Source organism: Triturus cristatus, chromosome 7 (assembly GCF_964204655.1).
Source record: "Triturus cristatus chromosome 7, aTriCri1.1, whole genome shotgun sequence".
Classification (NCBI taxonomy): domain Eukaryota; kingdom Metazoa; phylum Chordata; class Amphibia; order Caudata; family Salamandridae; genus Triturus; species Triturus cristatus.
Genome location: NC_140590.1, coordinates 1,663,505,857 through 1,663,527,509, shown reverse-complemented (window position 1 = coordinate 1,663,527,509; position 21,653 = coordinate 1,663,505,857). Strand labels below are relative to the sequence as shown.

Sequence of the window (21,653 nt, the reverse complement as noted above, 5' to 3'; positions counted from 1 at the left end):
GACCTATTGGCTTTGGCAATGCTAATTGATTTTAAAAACATTTTTAAGACGATCATGCGTGACATTTTCCTGCCGTACACAGGGGAGGCTCATGGGTCTGCAAGATAAAGACGACCCGCAGCATTTCCTGCAGTGTAAAGATTCTCGATGCATGGGTGCGCCTCCTGTCTGCCTCGTTGCACGAGCTTCATGCGGCCCCAGCCCCTCCACGAAGGCGGCCATACAAAGAGCACAGAGACTGCTCATGCCGCCGCCCAAACCTGCATGAATGGACCGAAGACAGAGCGTCTCCCACTCCCACTGCAAGAGATGCCCAGGACAGGATCTCATCGCACAATGTGCTCGGGAGCAGCGGTCTTTCAGCCTGGAAGCCTCTGGCAGGGGAGCTGACAGCTCTGGGACCAGGGCATGGGAAACACTGCAGATAGAAAGGCAGCACCAGGCCAGTGGCAGGTCCCGAGGAGGCAGAGCCAATGACCTGTCACGGAGAGTGGAGGGCAGTGCCAAAGGAAGTCACGAGGGTTAGTGCCAGGGCAAGTGGAGATGGGCTCTGGCAATTCAAACCACGCTGTGCTGTGCCAATGCAAGCCATTAGAGGCTGTGCCAATGACCTGTCACCGAGAGTGGAGGGCAGTGCCAATGCAAGCCACGAGGGGCTATGCCAAGGCAAGCGGAGATGGACTCTGGCAATTCAAACCACGCTGTGCTGAGTCAATGCAAGCCATTAGAGGCTGTTCAAAGCAAGCCCCGAGGGGCTGTGCCAATGCAAGCCACATGGGTCTGTGCCAAGGTAAGGGGAGATGGGCTCTGGCAATTCAAACCATGCTGTGCTGTGTCAATGGCCATTACAGGCTGTGCCAATGCAAGCCACGAGGTGGTGTGCCAAGGCAAGCGAAGATGGGCTCTGTCAATGCAAGCTATGCTGTGCCAATGCACGCTACAAGGTGCAGTGATAAACCAACCAATGAGAAGCTGAGGCATAGTCAAATAAAATATTTGCGTAGGATCACACAATTTGGTCAAGTGCGGTAGCCGGGATTGATTCCAAATGTTCTGGTTTCCCATCGTGCGATTCAGACACTGGATTGACGTCTCTTTCTCCTGTTTTAAATCAAAGATTAATGCTTTGTCTTTAATTCTTGATGCAGGAGGTCGGAGCGTGGGAGGGCGGGCGTGGGGAGGTCTAAGGGGAGCCAGAAGCCACATGAAAGCTCGGTTCATCTGGGCTTGAGGGTCCAAGAGGGCCTCGAGCTGAGCCAGAGCCACAGAGCATCTGCCCGCACCCATCAGTGGCTCTCCTACCTTTACCGCCATTTGCCAGTCATGAAGAGTGAAGGGCTCTGCCAATGGAAGCTGTGGGGTACTGCGCCGCTGAGAGGCCTTGTCGATGAGAGGCCGCCAGAGGCTCTTGTTCTCCAGTAAAAGGGCTTCTCAGGAACCAGCACAAAGACAATGTGCGAGCTGTGCCCGGAGGCTGGGCACAGAGGATGCCAAGGGCAACGCGAACGCTCAACTATGCCCGACAGCTCTGGCAAAGGGACTGGCATTAGCATTCAGCTCAGTTATGGGCGCCGGGACGCAAATGAGCCCGGCCTCAATAAATTCCCTCATTAGAAACGGAGATGTTTAAATCTCTCGGTGGGCCGCTCGGTGGCGGGAAACTTCCAGACAACACCCGCAAACTAACAACTCCCCGCCAAAGAGGTTCGGTCGAGCTGGGCGCCCCTGGGAGAGGAGGGATGGGCAGAGGAAATTAATGACCCAGGAGGACACGGGTGCATTAAGGACCGAGGAGAACACAAGTACATTATTGACAGAAATGGGCACAGGTATGTGAATGATCAAGGTGGCACAGGTACATTATGACAGATGGACACTGGGACGTTCATGATCGAAACACACGCAGGTCCATTAATGGCGGAGATGGACAGATCCGTTAATGCTAGTGATAGGCACAGGTACATTACGGACAGAGATAGACACGTGTATAAAAAGATAGAGGTGGGCACAGTTACATCAAGGGAAGAGATTGGCACAAGCACAATAATGACTGAGATTGGCACAGGTACATTAATGGCAGAAATGGTAGAATATACATTAATGGCAGGACAGGGCATAGGTCCATTACAGACAGAGGTAGGCACGAGTACATTAAAGGCAGAGATGGGCATTGGTCCAAAAATGGTTGCGGGGGGGGGGGCACAAGTACAATATTGACAGATTGGCACAGGTACATTCAAGGTAGAGGTGGACACGGGTCCACTATTTTAATTGCAATTGTATTGTAATTGCATTTATATAGCGCTTACTACCCCTGACGAGGAGTCAAAGCGCTTTTTCGGCAAGTAGCACGCTACTCCGGAACCCATAAAAGGTATAGTGTTGAATTAGTATAGTGAAATATGAAAGTGATTTAAGTGGTGGATAGGTTAGTCAATTATTTGAATTCAGAAGTATAGCCGAAGGATAGAAGAGGGAAAAAAGGTTTGTATTTATATAGCTCTTGTTACCCCTGATGGGCTGTTGCAGCGCTTTTTTGGGGGGGGGGGGGGGGGGGGGGGCGAGTAGCACGCTACTCCAGAAAACCAAAAAGGATTAGTGGTGAATTAGTATAGTGAAATATGAAAGTAATTTGAGTGGTGGATATTAGTCAGATATTTGGAGTCAGAGGGATAGAAGAGGGAAAAGAGGTTTGCATTTATATAGCGCTTGCTACACCTGATGGGGTTTTGAAGCACTTTTTTGGTGAGCAGCACGCTACTCCGGAACCCATAAAGGATTAGTGTTGAAAGTTAGTATAGTGAAATATGAAAGTATTTTGAGTGGTGGATATGTTAATTATTTGGATTCAGAAGGGTAGCGGAGGGATAGAGGAGGGAAATAGGTTTGCATTTATATAGCGCTTGCTACCCCTGATGAGAATGATTGAGGGGGTACAAGTACAATATTCACAGAGACTGGCACAGGTACATTAAAGGGAGAAGTGGACACAGGGCTGTTAAAGACAGAGGTAGCGGGGGATACATTAAGGACAGAGATTGGCACAGGTACATTAAGGGAAGAGATGGGCAGCCCAAGCCTCAGGGTCATCGAGTGAGAGGCCTGTCTGTGGGACACTAAAGCAGAGAGACCAGAGCATCAACAAAGGCGAGGGGTGGGGGCAAGCACCAGGGTCACCGAGACAGATACCAGCCCTGGCCCCATGGCAGAGAGGGACTGGAGCATCACCAAGGCAGAAATTGTCAGAGCATTCAGGGCAGTAGGCCCAGCCAACCACATGGCATTTTAGGACTTCCTACTATTGAATACATACATTCAGACTGCTACGTCCTCCACCATGCTGCCCTGCGCCTACCCACAACTGGGACCGCATGCCCAGTCCTACCGATGCCTCGTCCTCTCATCAGAAGACGGGTCCAAACCACAAAAGATGCTCGTACACCCATTCCCCAACATTTTCACCATCTCGGTTGCCCAACACTGGTTCCTAAAACTCAACAACTGGCCCCATATAAGCCAGCACAAACCACCTTTGTCCACTGCCCTCGAAAACCAAAGTCTCTCCATAGCTAAAAGGACACAAACGGCAAAATGGTAGACATTTCTTCCAGATAGAAGGATGATGGGGCGAGTTATATGCTACGCCTTTTTCTACAGCCCTGTGTTTGGATGCCAGCAGGGCAAGAGCAGCCTTTCATCCTCATTTACAACTCTAATAAGCAACAGAAGTGCAGAATCAAGGGCTGCATTATGTTTTACCACTTTATGACAACAGTGGCATTCACCAGCACCCCCCTTTGCTCTGAGCCCAGAAGAAGGCGCTGATCCCTGCTCTGGGTAAAACTCCCCCGGGGCCCCTTGGAAGCTGTCAGCAGATCATGGCGGCTCCTTTGCGCAATGAACTCACCGGACTATTGTGAGACCCATGGAGAACAATGGCGGCTTTGAAGAGGGAAGCTTGGTCTCCTTGGCCTCTCTTTTCGGTGGGCCGCGGATTAGAAACTGAGCGCACAGACCATTCACAAGGACGGCTAATCCGCAGCCTCATGATTTCTTCATTAAACGTTAATTTGGAAGCCATCTTGAAACGGGTTGACCCAGTCAGAGGTTTCCCACTTCCTCAATGCTGTAACCGCCCCGTCAGAGGATGGGAGGGGGTGCGCCTCAGGGATCCAACATGGAGGTATACAGAAATATCAAGTGTGGAGGGAAGGAGGGAGGGGGCACAGGTATGCCATTTACAGGACGGAGGTGGATTAATGATACCTACGCCACATTATTGATAGTAACATAGATATTATAACCAGTACTAATATACATATCACTTCTTTCAAAAATCCAAAAGCAGACATATAAATCAGTCATAAAATTAAAAATATCTACCTGCAGCACAGCACAAAAATCTAGCCCATCTTTAACTGAGTAGGCGACTCTCTGCATTGTTGCCAACTTAGAAAACTCACTCACCAAGTCAGTCATCCACTTTAACAGGCACTTTAATTTCCATTTTTCCTAAAGAAACCTTTTTTAGGCAACATCATCATTAATTATTTTTGGATCTAGATTTTGTGAGTGGGCCCTGTAAATCTAGGCTGGAGGCATCACTAGTGGCGTAACGATAATTGAGGGGCCCCCCTGCAAGGTATGTGGAGGGGCCCCCTTCCGGACACTATCAGGAGCTCCCTGGCCAAAGTGCAGTGCTGAGGGGGCCCCTGGAGCTTGGGGCCCCCCGCACAGCGGGGGATGCGGGGGCCAGTGTTAACGCCCCTGGGCATCACTGAACAAGATCATCCTTTTTGCTGAATATCAGCTTTTTCCCCCTCTTACTAAACTTTATACTTTCTGATATCAAATTTAAAAACATATGCCACTTTATGCCAACGTGGTAAAATGTCTACATCTACCCAGCGGTGGCTCCTCCGTTAAGGAGGAGGAGCAACACCCCACTGCTCTGAGCAGTGCAAAAGGAAAAATAAAATGATAATAGCACAATGTTATTATAATTTTTCAGTACTGAGCCAGTCTACGGCGGGGCAGAGCTTGACTGTCATGATGAGCAGGGAGGAGGAGTGGTGGGCACCATAAGTGCACATGTCGGTTTGGCCAGACGCTCAAGGACGGCCAAACCGACATGAGCACTTAGCACTTCTCAAACCCAGGCAGTGTTGCACAGCCGACTGTAGAACAGTTCCAGGCTCCCAGGCACTGTTGGAGCGGCAAACCAGGCCGCTCAGACAAATCGCGGTGCTGTTTTCATGTTGGTAATACTATTAGCAGCATCTTGATTGGCTTAAGAAAGTCGTCGGGAAGCCTGTGTGCTGCCGGGAATCAACCGGGACAGTAGAGGACGGAGAAGGGGCGGTGGCCGACAGGTAAGTCATCTTTTCTTTTGTTTCTCTCCCTCGCAGCCTCACCACTTCTATTCCATAGCAGCCGCCTCTGCATCTACCTACCTCTCCTGATCAACTACTACATCAGTTTGAGTCTAACAGTTGTACCTTTCTCAACTTTTCTGGGTTCAATGCATCTGAAACAGATTTTACTTTGAGGTATCCCTCCTGACATGCCAAGCATACTCCTGGTGTTGACTCTAATGCGCTCCCCCGTTCAATGCCGGAGATGAGCTGATCCAGTTCCTCATTGCAATCATCCTGACCTTTGCAGGGCTGGTCTATGGAATTCAGTCCCCATAAGAAAGTATAGTACAGAATATAGCTGGTCTCTTGAAGGCGCTTTCAATTAACGGGCCCGTCTTGATTTCTTAAGGATCTATCCATCTCAATATCAAGAGAGTTTCCACCACTTCTCTTAATATTTGATAATCCTCCATGTCTGAGGTTGTTAACCCATGATTGCTTTCTAGTACCAAGAAGGGTTTATTGTACTCACCTCTATACTTACTAGGCCTAGGTAATATTTAATGACGCCGGAGTAATCAGAACAATTTTGCAGTACTCTTGTGACAAGAAGTTACCGAAAATTACTAATTTCGCACGCTTCTCTTATTCAGAGCAGTTTGGGGCAAAAATAACTACCGCATAAGCACAGACACAGTGCGAGCGACTGCTGCGGTTTGTGTTCTGTTGAAGTTGGCAGACTTTTCTTACCACAAAATGCAAGATTTGCTTCATTTTGGAAGCAAGGGTGCCTTTTGCGCTTTGAAAATAGTGCAAAATGTTGAGTTATGCTCCTGGCGCAATTACGCATAACATTGTGTAATTATTCTGTCATTTTGCATAATTACTCTACAGGAAATTGCGCGAGTTATGCCACCCCTGATATTTATCCTGTTCTACTTCTGCCTTTCTTAAAGCTATTTTGCCAAAACAATCTTGCCCATTTTTATTTCAGAACTTTCCACACTGGAGAAAATAATTCCTTTGTTCAAAACACAGCCTATTCCACATTTGACCTATGATATGTGTTCCTTGTCAAAAATGAGATAAGGGCAGTTTGCTACAGTGCACAGATCAATCAGAAAAGTTCTCAGCAATTTCTTTCCGTTTCAAACCAGTTGGAACCTCAATCTACACAAATCTGGTCATTTCGCTTGTTTGATATAGGACAAAATATTCATAACATTTCTTTACATTTGGCGACCCAGATGCTCCCTTTCTAATCAGTGTTTCCTGTCTTCTTCACTATCTGAGCTCTCTTCCCATTTAAAAGAATATTCAAAAGAATTCTGACCAACTCCAAAATGTAATTTCTCAGAAATCAGTAGCTTCATTAATTTTTGTCCAATGCACTTGTCATTTTAGGGATTATTATATTTTATTAATATCAGTTTGACCCATAGGCCCACATGCAATCATTTCCGCCTTATTTTTCTTACTTTGACTTCTGAATCAACTGACTAGGATTACATCGCACACGCCTCATTTCTTTTGTAGTTCCCTTTAATCCCCAATAAATTACTTTCCCGTCCGTCCAGTCAATACTACTCCGTGTCTCTTTTGGAAAATTGAAGTGACCTTTGTAAACGTTTCATTCCACTTTGTTATATACCCAGAAATATTCTCAAATTATAAAATAACATCTTCAAAAGATGCAACAGATGTTTCTGGACCTGGACTTGAAACCAAAAATAACAGATCATCTACATAAAGTAGGGTTAAAACTACATAATGCATCTCACAGTAACCCCTACATCATCTCAATGCAATCGCTAGCTGTTTCAAGGAACTACAATAGTACTGGTGACAGGGCCAATTTAAATTGCTCTGTAATTGGACTTTACAAATTGCCAGCTGATATTTAAGTCTCTCACAAGGGAACCATTTCTCATGATCTGTTCTAGTATTTCGGTTATAAGCTTGTTTATCCGAATTTGCTTTTCTTTAACAACCCTTCAGAATTGCAGTTATAATTAAAAGTCTCAGCATGGCCCAGAGCTATCATCAATTACACTGGGGCGTGATCCAGGGTTAGCAGGTTATCCTCCTACCACAATGGGAAAACGTTGAAAACTGAGTCTAGATTGTACAGCAGAATTACACCCCAAACACACTCGGTATTATGAATAGAGATGTACAGTTTCTGCATAATTTGGCGTGCGGCTCAAATCTGGCACATTCACATAGGGAGACCTAGTGCCTTACCCTACACACAGCAGGTTTCCACAAACTGGACCAGGCGCCAGTCTGCACTGGAAACCTTTAGAAGGTCATCCTGGACCAGCAAAAGTCACCCAATACCACACAGCTGTTGCTATGCTACGGAGTATTTGTATAGTGTAGAATTTGACAATTACTTGGTCTCAAGGCGCTATGTACAATCTACAGTGTCATTCATCCAGAGGTGGTTCTCCACTGCCAGAGTTCCTTCTTAACTTCTTGGCCGATAATGCACTATGTAGTGACAACAGCAATAGAGGCTCGCTGCATGGGCACAGCACCGGCACGCATCATTTTATAAATCATATGCCATATTAATGAATATATTTTTCATGCTGACATTGTGAAACAAACAGCAAAAGAAAAACATCTGTACAGGAAATTAAATGGGCAGTGAGCTGGAACTGCAGACCTAGCCGGGAGAGAGGCTGGACTTTGAGGTACTCCGTCTTTTACATTGGAATACAATTATGCCATTGATTACCACTGGGAACCTTGGAAAGGTGCACATCACGTGACACAGAAAATAGAACAACTAGTGATCCGCTCTGTGGAACAATAGAGTTATGTAGTCGTTCAGATGATATGTACAAAACACAACTTCCACGTGGTAGCTGAAGATCAAAACAGCAGAACATGTTACATGACCAATAGGGTTATTGGATACGTCTCTGCAAACATGATACAAATGCAAGAAATGGATTGCATCTGAGGTGCATAGCGGAAGTCTTCGGACCCTTCTAGAAGGGCATCCTCTGCGGATATTGCATAACTTGAGGATGCAGCAACTAGAACTGGGAGGCCCATACTTCACCTGCCAAGCCCCACAATACACATCAATTCATATCAAGATGGCCACACTGCAGATACCTTACCAGTGTTTAGAACAGTAAATTCACATTTCATGGACATCTATGGTGGTGGAGGTGGGAGGGCGGTGGATCCAGTTTGGTGTTGGCTTTTGGGTTTGGGTGTGTGGTTCAATACACCCAATTCATAAACCATAGACTATATACCCAAGGACATACTTTTAGGACAGGTTTAATTTCTTGTGACCATGAATTGGAGAATAATATGGAGAAAATATTCACATAAAGCAACAGAAAGACGCACAAAAAACATCTACTGCCAGAGGAGACAAAACACAGTAGCTCACCGAAACCACACATGTACATTTTCTCAATAGAGGACCCTCAAAATCTCAGACATATGTCATCATTTGGGCGCCAGCAGCTTGTCGGCAGTGCTCACCTGTCCCAGGTCCAGGCTGACGTTCACCTCGTTGAATTCCAGGCCGCGCGACAACGGCGGACTCTGCCACCAGCGTTCTGTGCCATCAATAGCGTTGGATATCGGGTGGGCTTTATCGGTGATTGCAGCAGAGCAGATGTCACAGTATTGTCCCTGTAGAGTGGGAAAAGAAGACGGAGCCATCAGAAACCTCCAAATGGATCATGTGCAATCACTCTAGCGATCTTTTACCAGGCGTAAAATCTCCCCACCCACTCTAAAAATGTCCCTTCCCAAAGAAGACAATTTAATATATAGCAGCAGGCAGCCCCTAAAGTGGTTCCACAGTGGTCGGACATTTAACAGATTATAATTGACGCCTGCAGGAAGAATAGCCTCTCTGGGATCTCTCGAAGTTCTTTCCACGAGTAGTCAGATGATCGTAAAAATTACCCCTGAAGTTGCTCCAACAAGCCACAAGCAATGGCTGAGAAGTTCCATCTTCAGATGAGGAGTGGAGTGTCTTCTATGCTGGCCTCAGGCCAGTGGTGAAGGTTCTGCTTCCTGAAGAGGACATGGGTCTTGGAAGGATGCTACAAGTTCATATCACTTAGTTTGGGTCCCAAAAAATACCAACAAGACACCGTACAACATGTGTACAATAACAATACGTGCGATAATAAAAGTGAGAAACACAAAAGTAGAATTTATGCAGGGAGGATAGAAAAAGAAAGTGATCTCTATCATAGCCACCGTGTCTGCAGGACTTTGTCTTGCATCAGGACCAGCGGTCATGTTTATCAAGGGCAGACTGTGGTGTTTATGGGCATGTCCAGCCCACAGCTTGTGTACTGAGTTTAGCCAATGCCCACCCCATCCCACCATTGGCGCCAGTGCTATTTGTGGTGTTTCTGTAAGATCGCACGCTGCATGGAAGAACTGCAAGGTGCAGATGCCCCGTCACAGTTCCCAAGATGCATGCTGTTTTGTGGATTTTTTAAGCAGGGCCACTGGAATTATGCAGCAGTAGATCGTTAAGTAGGGTTAGCTAAATGAAGCACCTGAGAACTACACATTGCGTGGCACTGCATGCAGTATAAGGCATTTCCTGACTATTTTGATAATTATGCAGATAGGACCCCTGTGGTGTGGAAAAACATACACGCATTCAACTAAACACATTCAAAATGATTATTTCGAACAATAATTGATTTCATATTGCAGAGGAGCACAGAAACAGAAATTAATTAGCAATGCCTTTCCAATGTCTCAAAATAAAATTGTGTTTCAGAAAACAAGCCTAAAGGTACACGCATCTAGATTGCCCTATTTATTCTCTAAATCCAGTTGACACTTATGAAAGTGATCTTCTATTTTGAGTTCACCTTGTGGGAGCACCACTAAGGAACAATCCATAATGCGTAGTATTGTACAATACATATGCGCGTCTCTAGACTCTTTCAGGTTGAAATCTCAGACCTTACAATAGATGCAAAATGTTGTGCATTTTTAATGTCTTTCGGAATGATATGCTTGATGTACACCTGAATTTGCATGAATAGTGAAACAAAACACTTTAATGGCAAAGAAGGAATGATTCGTTCTTTGCTTTCTGAATTTCATTCAATTATATTGTTTGTTTACTTCTGCAGACTATGGCGATTGTCAGTTCTTCAATCAATGATATTCACAACAAACCTTTTTTAGGTCTCACCTAGGCAGAGCATGCGCGGTCTCTTCGAGACATGCTGTACCTAGAATATGGGCTTCAAGCACCTCCCATCTTTTCTATTATAGCCTCTAATTTTCCTTCGTAAATACCAGCTTTTGATTAGTGAAATAGCTTACTATTACCCCCATTTCAACTTTTTTTAACCTCCCATTCGGACTGCGCCCGTGTTACATGTGCTCTTACGCTTCATGTTATTTATTACACTTTTGACCATTCTTTTTTTACTGACTTTTCATATCTGTCCTTGAGCAGCACTCCCGCTCAGCTGATGACTGCCTTTCCTTTCTTCAGTGCATGCCACTTCATTTTTATTAAGCTGTCAGAGGAGCCCACCTCCGAGCTTCAAAGTCAGCTGCTCTCATGCTCTATTGCTTCCGCCCTCCCAGTTAACATTAAGAGCCCTCCCCCTACCCGCACAGCACAAATGCAGCGTTACCCTTCCCCCACCCTTTGTGCATCAAGTGAGGCATCTGTGTCGTTATTTCAAAGAGGGGGAATATTCTGGCCCTTTTCAACAGGCAAATAGCCACGGTATAACAGATTAAAAAAACGCATTCCAGTGCATGTTCCTCCGTCACCAACGGTGGAAGGTAGCTATTTACCTTTTGTTGTGCTGCACTGCACAAAGCATATATGGTTGGCAATAACTTTTGATCCATTTTTGCTATAAACATATTGTGTTAATATTTGCACACTATTTAGATGGCGGTGGATTGTGTGGCAACTGAAACAAATCTTCAATTAAGTGCAGAAAGCAATGGCCCCAAAGTAATGTAATTCCAGTGGCCTATTTATACATTTCCTATTAACTTAGTATGTCGCTTGGTGGGTGTAGGAGTCAAAGTGCCATATGGTCGCTGCTACCCTTCTTACCTCTTGATACAGAAGCCCCTCCTTCACCCCTCCATAAGGGATGTTGGTGCAGTGCCATCTCATTGTATTGTATACTTAGTAGGGGTGTTTGTTTTTAACTCTTAGAGGGCTAACTAAGGCCCTGGGGTCTGTTGTATCGCCCTCTCCTACCTGCTGAGAAGATGCAGAAGTTATATTTATTGAAGGCTACTGACAGGTGAGGACTTCTGGATATGTATAGTATGATGGTTCAATACAGAAGCTGCACACCTTCCCCATCATACTCCTGTGTACTGAGATACTAAAAGTACCTTGACTGGTTCCTCCAAACACTGTCTGTTGCATGTGGTTATCTGACGATACGAGGGTGCTGAATGACATCCTGTCCAAGGGAATCGGTGGCATATGGCTCTAACTTTTCCTGAAATATCTTTAGACTAAACTTTTCCAGGACACACTAAACCTTATTGGCAGTGGTTAATTAGTAAAACAATAAGTGCTGGGGCTCTTGTCAGGAGGCAGCTTGCACCAGCCCATTTCTCCTGTTAGCGCCATCTAAAACAGAACCAACTACTAACGCAGGGAGAGGATGTGGTATAATTGCCAGAGTTGCAGACTTCGGAGCTGGGGATCCAGGATCGAGTCTCTGCTTCGGCTCCACATCCTGAGATTCTGCGCAAATCTCTTAATCTCCCCGTAAATGAATGTGTCCTTAACTGGTGCTGATGAAAAGCGCCGGTGTTAATGATTAAGGGCCAGTGCTGAGCACCAGACACCACCGGCTCAAATTAAGCACTCACTGCTTATTTGCATCACTTGGAATTACTAGCGGAGTATTCTAGACCTGCGAAGTCCACTAAAACAATGTCGTTTGACCACGCACTATACCAAATTGGTCAGCAGAAGTTAGGCCAACTCAGATAGCTAGGAGTGTCAGTTATGTGAACGAGAAATCCCAAACTACAACCGTCAATCCACAACGAGCCAATCGCAATACTCACGACTTGCATACCATACCAAATGAAGAGTGGAGAGAGCACAATTTAAAAAAACAAAACAAAAAAAAAAAGATGAATAACTTACCTGGTCGCCAGGTCCCACGTCTCTGCTCCTGCTCTCCTGCCTCAGTCTTCAGGAACAGGAAGCAGGCATCTAGGCTCCCTCCCCTAAGCCACTGACATCTCTGCAATGCAGCGTTGTGATTGGTCTGAGCGCCAAGACACGGCGCTCAGCCAAGGGCTGGAGGGTTGGGCATGATCTCCATGCAGCCGGCAATGCAGCCTGCATGGAGAACGGGGAAAGTGTGCATGACTGGTTTGGGCGGCCCGAGTGGGCCGACCAAACAGTCATTGCACACTTAGGAGTGGGCAAACCACTCCTCCCCTGCCGTGCTCCGAGAGCTGAGCAGCGCCTCCCACCCGCCCGCAAAGCAGCAAGAATATAAAATGAAAATAACTGAAATGTATTTTTATTTTATGTATTTGCTTCTTGAACTGCTTGAAAGCAGTGGGGCGACGCTCCTCCGCCATAGGGGAGGAGCCACCACTGTTTGTCCTGCTCCCTCCTTGTGCCCTACCACCTCAGCTTCAGAACCTGCCAGTAGAACAGACACTGCCCCGTACCAATGTCCAGGTATATTTCATTGCAAAGCAGTGTTGTTTGCTTACATTTGACTTTTGTATATTTGTGAGTACATATTTAAATATAGATATATACAACCATTCATACACAGACACATTTAACCATTTTAAATATACACGTGTGCAATTTTACAGTCGTAAAAGGTCACATTGGAACCTTTGCTACCTAAAAATGGCGTTTTTAAAAGTACAAAACTCTACTTGTGATTCAGTAACATGTTACTGAATCACAATTTGGGTTTGCGAATAAATACCAAATCGGTATTTAGAAGGGCCATGTAAAGGGTGCCCCTTCCAAATACGGATTTATTAAGTTATATATTAATTGTTTTGTGACCAAAATCCACCTCCAAGGAGGTGGTAACCATTCACAAACAGGAAGTGGTCCACAAGGGACTCCTTTCCTTTTACAAACGTGGACAAAAACATTTTAGGGGTAGGCAGAAGTCCCTGAAAGAAACAACTGACTACTTGTAAAAACAAGGTTATAAAATGTTTCGCTATTTTTGGGTGGGTTTTTTTCCTGCTTTTTTTTTATTTTTTAAATGCACCCGGTTTTACTTTTATGAATAGTCTGCACTGAAAAAAAAAATAGTTTACTTAAAAGCAATCACAGACATGATGGCTTGCTGACCCCAGCAGGCAATCATGCCTGTGAATCTAGCCAATCGTAGGGGGTTGCAATTTGCGACCTACCTCAAGTATAATAATGAGGTAGATCGAATTGCGGCTCAATTCGATTCAGTATTTGTAAATTTACCTATTAATACATTAGGTTAGCTTGCAAAATTCCAATGCCTTTAGTAGAAGTCGGTGCTCAATCTGTAACTACTTCTACCGAAATCCATTATAAATAATAAATTCCAAATAAGAAATCACAAACTGCAAATCGGTATTTGTCATAATGTACAATTTCCTATTTGCATTATTGGTACATGAGGCCCTACGTGCGCCCAACCCGTAGTCTGTGGGATGCCGACAGTGTCAGTTTCGGAAAGAGATGGGGAGCGACTGGACATGGGGCAAATCTGTGATTACTGGCCTGCAGGGTGGCAGCAAACTTACAGAATGTCCTGAAAAGGATCTCAGAGAGCAGGCCCAGACATCACCAATGGAATGCCGTTACACAAGGCCTAAGACGCTTAGCGCATCACGGCAGCCATCTTTAAGTCTTGGCACTTCAATAAATATTTGGACAGGTACAGGCTTGTGTTTATGGCCCTGTGAAGAGGAGAGCGCATTGTTCTTCCAGGCTGTGGTCTGGACCCTCTTGTGCAGACAGCAGTTTATGTTTCAAGTCACATCCCCATAAGCAAGCATTATGTTTTATTATTCACCTGTGGAGGAGGGAGAGTGCTCTGGAGGCAAGGGGCAGGAATGTTGCTGTGGGTTTTAATGGAAGGGTAGTCTAGAAGAGAGACAAGTTTCTAACATGGGAACAATGTATCATTTGAGTATTTAAAGCACCATTTTAGCTTAATGACTACAGAAACAAATCATACTAGTTTAGCACTCACTACAGCTCAGACGCCAGTAGCGTAGCATGGGCGGGGCCACAGGGGCGGTTGCTCCGGTTGCAAAATTCTTAGGGGCACAGGGGCATTCTTAGGGGTGCACATTTTTTAACAAAACCTGGAAGGATACTTGCCTTGCGCGGGGCACTGGCAACGCATGCTACACCGCTGCAGGCGGCCTCAGCTCCTCCTGCAAAACGGCAGAAGCCACAGCGCATACTTAGAACATTCTTAGATATCTAGAACACGTCACAGGAAGCAGACAATGCCAACGCCCTGTTTTGTGTTTTTTGGCTCATATTGTGGTTTTCCAATGTGCACACGTCTGTAAAGCCTTGGCTCTGCTGGCCAGGGGTGCACAAAAAGGGTACCCACCCGCAGTTTCTGCCCCCTCGTGGCTCGCTATGGGGAGACTGACAGCTGACTTGAGCCACGCGCCTTTTTCCTTACACCCCTTAAGGGAAGAGGGCTTGCTGGCCTCGCCAGTTACTGCTGTGCAACCCCTGCCCCCCAAAAGAATGTAGTCATCAGAGCAGCGTGCTGTATGGGTGATTTTGGGTGGGGGGGCCGGTGCAGATAAAGAGAGAGAAAGAAAAAATAGAAGCTAGACCATCTCGTGCAGGATGAAAGAGTCTATATTGGGCAGATTGGGCATGAGCAACATTTGAGTCTACCTGTAGGATGCCTTCGTCATCTATGGATGGGACAACCCAGAGGTCCCTTGTCGTAAGACACTCGCCCGAAACTAAAAGTGTGCCTGGGGCAATCAACCTCATTTGCTTCAGGTCACTTATGTACCTGAAATTGACAAACCCTTCCTATGCTAGGCTGGAGGGTGCATGTCAACAGGAGGGCCTTGATCAAGAGGTTACAATCTGCAGAACACACGGATTGGTGGAACTTAGCCCAAGAAAGATCTTTAAAAATAAAGCTTGATGAAGAGGGACGAAGGCCAAGTCCAGTATCTTACCTATGGTACTGTTGTAAATAAGCTATAATGTACGGTCTGTGATAATCTTATGCATATTTCTGTAGCTAGTTATAGAGATATTACTATTTTTAAATGAGTGGATATTTTTCCCAGTTCATCACTTTGGCTCGTTTATATTGTTTTATTCGTTCATACAGTCCTTTAACCTCACAACTAGCATCACGTATCTAAGAATACATTTACTGTAGATACAAGGTTTAGAACTATCACTAGCAATACTGATAGTCATCAATATAGACGATTGTTTAGCCCTAAGGCTACAATTATAAAATCCTCCTCTATCACAAAACTGAATATCCGGGGCATATCCTCAAGTCCGGGTGATGACTGTAAATGTAAATTGATACTTGTATAGCGCACTACTCACCCGCAAGGGTCTCAAGGCGCTTGTACGAATACCGCTGTGGAACCCATCCTGGCTTTCCCTGTGAGGCGTCCACTACTGGGCACCCCCAAGGTGGAGGCCAGGCATCCTTAGCGTTGTAGGGGCCGTTGTGGAGATTAAGCAAGCTATTGCCCAGAGTTGCAGAGTGGGACTCCATGATTGGAATAGGCACCGAGGCGAGAATTATCATGTCCGTGGAATTTTTGAGCCCAAGACCCGCTGAGGCGGGGAATTGAACCCTGGTCCCGGGCTAGACCTCTGCATCAGGGTCTGCCGCTCTAATAATTGAGCTACACTTCTCCACAACTGACTGGAGTGCTGTAGTCCATAACATGATCGTTATCGAGACCCGGGTTTCCTAAAACACTGCTCTCTCGCCAGTCAAAAACCTATGGATATTAGCCATTTGTGGATCCTTGTGTGATACAGAGGTAATATCAGAACTCCCCATCTCTCAAAGCAAAGGCCCCATCAAAAAGCTTCGAAATGCACTCAGATACTTATCTCTGTGTAGTGCCTATAGATGGTCTATGATTTATCCAGACTATGTTAAAACAACACCGTCTGAGATTGTCAAACCCTCCATAAACATGTAAAAACTCCTCTTGGAATAAGACAAAGATGGTGGTCATAAGGATTCCTCAATAAAAAAGACTGGGTTGCTCTGGGCCCAAATGACTACAGGGGCCCATGCTTGAAGAGCAGCGGAAGCAAACAATTCTGCAGTATTATAGAACAAGGAATGCTACAATCCCTCTGTAAGACCAAGGGCTGGCACAAGAGCTTCAGAGGGTTTCCTCCAAAACACCAGACCAAGAGGTCACATCTTCACCTTAAAGACACTGGCCAGTAGGTAAATACGAATTAAGCATATGTTCTTGACTCAGTCCGTTATCCAAACCTAGAGATAAATTAAAGTCTGTAGATGCTTCAATACGCAGTCGAGTGACAAACATCATGCAAGCAAGAGACTTCGGAAAGCTACGGGATCTTCAACCTGGGATCGACTCAGGAATTTTTTAGTCACAAGAGTGTTTTTTTTTTTTTTTTTAAATAAAAATGTGTGTTTTAGGTTAAATGCCTTATATTGTTCACCTGCGAGAATTGTACAGAAGTAACTGGACCTGTGCGTTGTAGCACGTTTGGTGATGGACCGTGTGAACTTTTTATTATATATGGGAGTTAAAATGGACTATGTAAGATGGTGACAGTGTTTAATTTCATACAAGCCATATGTAGGATATACTCAATGTTCAACAGTAGTGCGCAGAATTATCCAACTAGACGACAGTTAGATGGAGATCAACAGAGAAGCTCCCTGTGCTTGTAAGAAGTTTGTATCGCTATCTCCATAAACCAACTCTTTAGGAGTCAAACCTGTGTCCCCAGATTAAAAATGGGCGTATACAAAAGGGAACCAGGCGTTAATAGCAGGTGAGTGGACGGGGACAACGCGGAGCATGGTGACACGCAGCACGGCTGGATTACTTATGATTTATCACTGGTGGTGTTTAAGGTTTGGGAGTAATAGCACACAAAGTGACAAGGACTGTTAATGAACGCGACGGACATGGTCTGTACAGAAAATGTTGCATGTCTTTTTTTATGTCCTCTTTTATAAATGTACTCATTGATTTGCTGTACACAATTCGGAAGAGTGCGATACCTTGAATAGCAAAATACAAGCAAATTAAGGTGCATTAGCGGACATTGTCCACCCCAAAAGTGAGCAGCGCCACAATTGCTGAACCTTACTGAGGTATATTTGACTAATCCCCTATAAAGAACCCACCCATTTTCTTCAGTTTTGCCCAGGTTTGCATATGGTTATTCGCTCCCCACCCCCTTTTAAAATTGAAAGCCTGAACAGGGGAGCATGGCGACCCGGGGCTGCGGACCACCCCATTTGCCCTATGGGCCGAGAGTGGCCAAGGAGCAACTCGGAGGGGCGCGGTATATCCCTGAAGGTTGGCAGCTCCCTGCTTCCACATTAGGGTATATATATTCTACATGGGCACATATGTTACTGCCTTGGTTTTCTCTTATATGCCCCTCTTTCCTTAAGGGCCAAGTTGCCCCAGTGTTCTCTTTACAGGGGCTACTGAAGGCAAGTGATCGGGTTCTTGTGGTCTTCTTTCTTTTGCCGTCTCCAATGGATTTCACCAGCGGCCTTGGGGGGGATTTAGGTGTGTTTGTGTGTGTGTGTGTTATTTTACTCAAACATATTTGACCCATATTACCAATAAAACACCACAAGAAAAAAAAACAGCATGCCCTATGCCATCAAAAAACAACTAGAGTGATTTAATCCACTAGAAACACCAATGCTAAAAGTTAATGCTACTGTCCTATCCATAAACCTCCTCTTTAGGGGGGAAATGTGTATCCCTGATTAAAAACGGAAGCCAAACACTCAATAGACTCCACTCCTTCAGATGTTGTATAAAAGTGCATGTGTATAGAGACTGAGTAAACCATGTGTGCAGTAGGCATGGGATTCAGACAGGGTTGCCCACTATCACCAGCGCTTTTCATCTGCGCCCTAGAACCACTACTAGCAACCCTGAGAAAAGACAAAGTGATAAAAGGAATCTTTGTCCCAGGGGCAGGAGGAAACAAAGCTAAATGCATAGCTTATATGGACGACATAACCATATTATGTCCAGACCCACAGTCCGTTACAAGAACTATATTACACTGCAACATTTTCGCGCAAGCATCAGGTCTACAACTAAACCTAGGAAAAACCACCTGCCTCACAGTGGGAAATTGGAACAATTTGGCCAAAATACCAGTCCAAACCACCAAACAACCAACAAAGATATTAGGAGTCAGGTCCTCGGAGGACACCTCAGGAGAAGACAACTGGGTGGAAGTTAAAAAAAAGATAAATCAAAAAATAGGTTTATGGAAAAGTAGATCCTTAAGCCTAGTAGGGAAAATACTTGTGATAAAAGCCGTCCTACTCCCCTTGATGCTCTACTATGCCGTGATCTTTCCCCCCTCCAAAGAGACACTAAAGAATTTGCAAAAAAACATCTGATTTTTTTTGGTCCTCCAAAATGGAAAAACTAAAAAGAGAGATTGCCTACAAAAGCCTAGAAAATGGGGGCAAGGGAGTACCAAACCTATATCTATTCTTCCTTGTCACATACACCAGCCTATGCCTAAATGCAATTAGAGAGAAAAGAAACATAGCGGCTCATTTCATCAGATATGGAGCCGCCAACACCTTTAGAACAGCAAAGCTCATAGAACAAGACAACAGACTACCTACAGCGTTCGTACCACCAAAAATGTACAACATCATTGCAGACTTTTTAAAAAGCATGAAAAGAATACGACTAGAACCAGAGGACTTCATACATAGAATGGTGCTGAAGGAAGCCAAACAAAAGAAAGAAGCTCTGACGCCAGCAAACAATCTAAATGAAAAACTCTCCAGAAAAGCATGGACAATAGCAAACAGCAAGGAGATCACAAACAGCCAAAAAGACCTGGCATGGCTGACTATCCACAAAGCTTTACCAGTGAAAAGCTTCCAACATAGAAGAGGACTATCAAAAGACTCCACCTGCCCAAGAGAAAAATGTATGGCGGAGGAATCAGTACTCCACTTCCTCTGGAACTGCCATTTCTCGCAACAGACATGGAAAACCATAGGCCCCCTGATAAAAGGGATCACAGGACAAACAAACATAAGCTATGAACTTATCCTGTATGGCTTCCCCAACACATGTACCAAAGACAAACAAAACATACTGTTGAAAATTATATCATGTGTGAAAGAGAGCCTATGGACAACAAGAAACCTGGGAGTCTACCAACACAAGAACTTTTCCACCAAAGATTGTATAAACATTGCATTGGATAAAGTAATGTTTTTTTTATTATGTGGATATTAAAAAACAAGGCAAACAAGAAGCAGAAAAAATATGGAAACAAAAAAAATTGGCAGAATGGTTAAACTAAAAACTTTAGGAATACACTTTAGCATAAAAGTGTATTCTCAAGAAATATATATCTAGATGGAAAATTGACAGGTTCCTGCCTTCGTGCAACACCTAGTCCAGTTAAAAAGTATGCCACCCAAAATGGGATTGGTTAACATGTACTTGTGACGAACAAAAATTTATAAATAAAGTATATTTTTTCAACCACAGATAACTGATGCAGACTGGCCGGCACAGATTAAGGTAGCAACACTAACAGGCCAGGATAACCCGGAAGTAGTAAAAACTGAGCGACACGTTTTAGTAGAATGCCTCGCAAACAAAATTATTAGGGACATCTTTCCTCCGCCTCACCCCGAAATTTCATTGGTAAATTAGGAAATAAAAAGAAGAAAAGGTGAAACTCTGCCTCGTTATAGGACAAAGAATGAAATTATGGGACAGTGAAAGGAAAGAAGGGCTCCGGGATGTCACCAGGAGGGCACGTCATGACGCAAAGAGGGAACAGTTACGCTAGAAAAACAACTCATACACGGGTCAGCTGTGTACTATTGTATGGTCGGTCATGACTGTAAAGTGCTGCATTATTGTTTTGTCTACGATGCCCAGTGTCTCGGAGCACGCTTGTTTGGACTTTATCATGACACTTCCCTTCACATCAACCGCATAAACCCGCCCGCTCACGCCCTTTTTGCAGTGATCTGTATGACTATGGGGGGACGGACTGAGACACCCCCCCCCCCACACACACACACACACACACACACACACACAAACCCCCACGACCTTTGTTCTAGTGTCGCCTCCTTTCTCGCAGCCCCCGATCCCAACAAGTTCGGACACAAAGGGACTTCCCTTAATGTCTGCCACTGGCCTGACTTCAGATCATAAAGGGAGGCGGCTTTTGTAGGTTCCTTATCAGCAGGCTGGGGGGGGTGGGGGCTTTCCTTGTCAGTCTGCAGGGGGCGGGGCTTTTCGGGGGGGGGGCTTCAGGCTGCTCTGGGGGAGCTTTCTTGTCAGTCTGCTCGGTGTGGTGAGATCCTTATTACGGGGGAGGGGGTACTTGTCTGATGCTCTACGTAGGTAGGCCTCCTGTCCTAGGGGTTCCAGGTAACTCTGCTCGGCGGGGGGGAAGGGGGGGGGGGGTCAGCATCTATGCTAGTCTGCTCTAGAGGAGGAAGGGTGCTTTCTTCAAAGTCTGCGCTAAGTAGGTGGAGGTGGGAGGTGGCTTCTATATCAGTCTACTCTATGGGCGGAGAGGACCATCACAATTTTCTCTAGGAGGAGGGGGAGTTTTTGTCAATCTACTCTAGAGAAGGAGGCTTTTTTTTTCCACAGTCTGATTTAGGGGGGCAAGGGTTCCCTTGTCAGGATATTATATAGATTTGAGGAGGCGGACTCAGGGGCGAGGGGTCCCTTGTCAGAAAGATATAGGGAAGGGGTTCTTCGTTTCAGTCGTCTCTAAATTAGGGCTGGGAGTAATTTTAATTCTGCCGGCATAATCGAAGCAATGTTGGTAATTACGCATTACCCGCTAGCGCGAATTACCAGTAATTACGCCCGCTTGCGTAAAGAGTAAAGGTAGGTTAGCAGAGAAACGACGAATTTAACGCGTGCAATCGGTTGTCCACGCTGCTGTTCGTGTTATTTTTCATTCAGTGCCGTCTCTTAGCGCAAAATGCATCCTCGTGTGTCCATGCTGGATGCGTGGGGGCATTTTTGGGCTAAAAAACAACGCTC

General features: G+C 45.2%; 1 protein-coding gene across 1 annotated transcript in view; it reads right to left on the bottom strand.

Annotated features, from left to right (window-relative positions):
• Positions 1-21,653, bottom strand: part of LAMA5 (laminin subunit alpha 5) — a 402,322-nt gene that overhangs the window by 354,513 nt on the left and 26,156 nt on the right. The window contains exon 2 of the mRNA XM_085615185.1: positions 8,868-9,020. Coding sequence (XP_085471311.1) covers positions 8,868-9,020 — 153 coding nt within the window. The remainder of the gene's footprint in view (positions 1-8,867; positions 9,021-21,653) is intronic.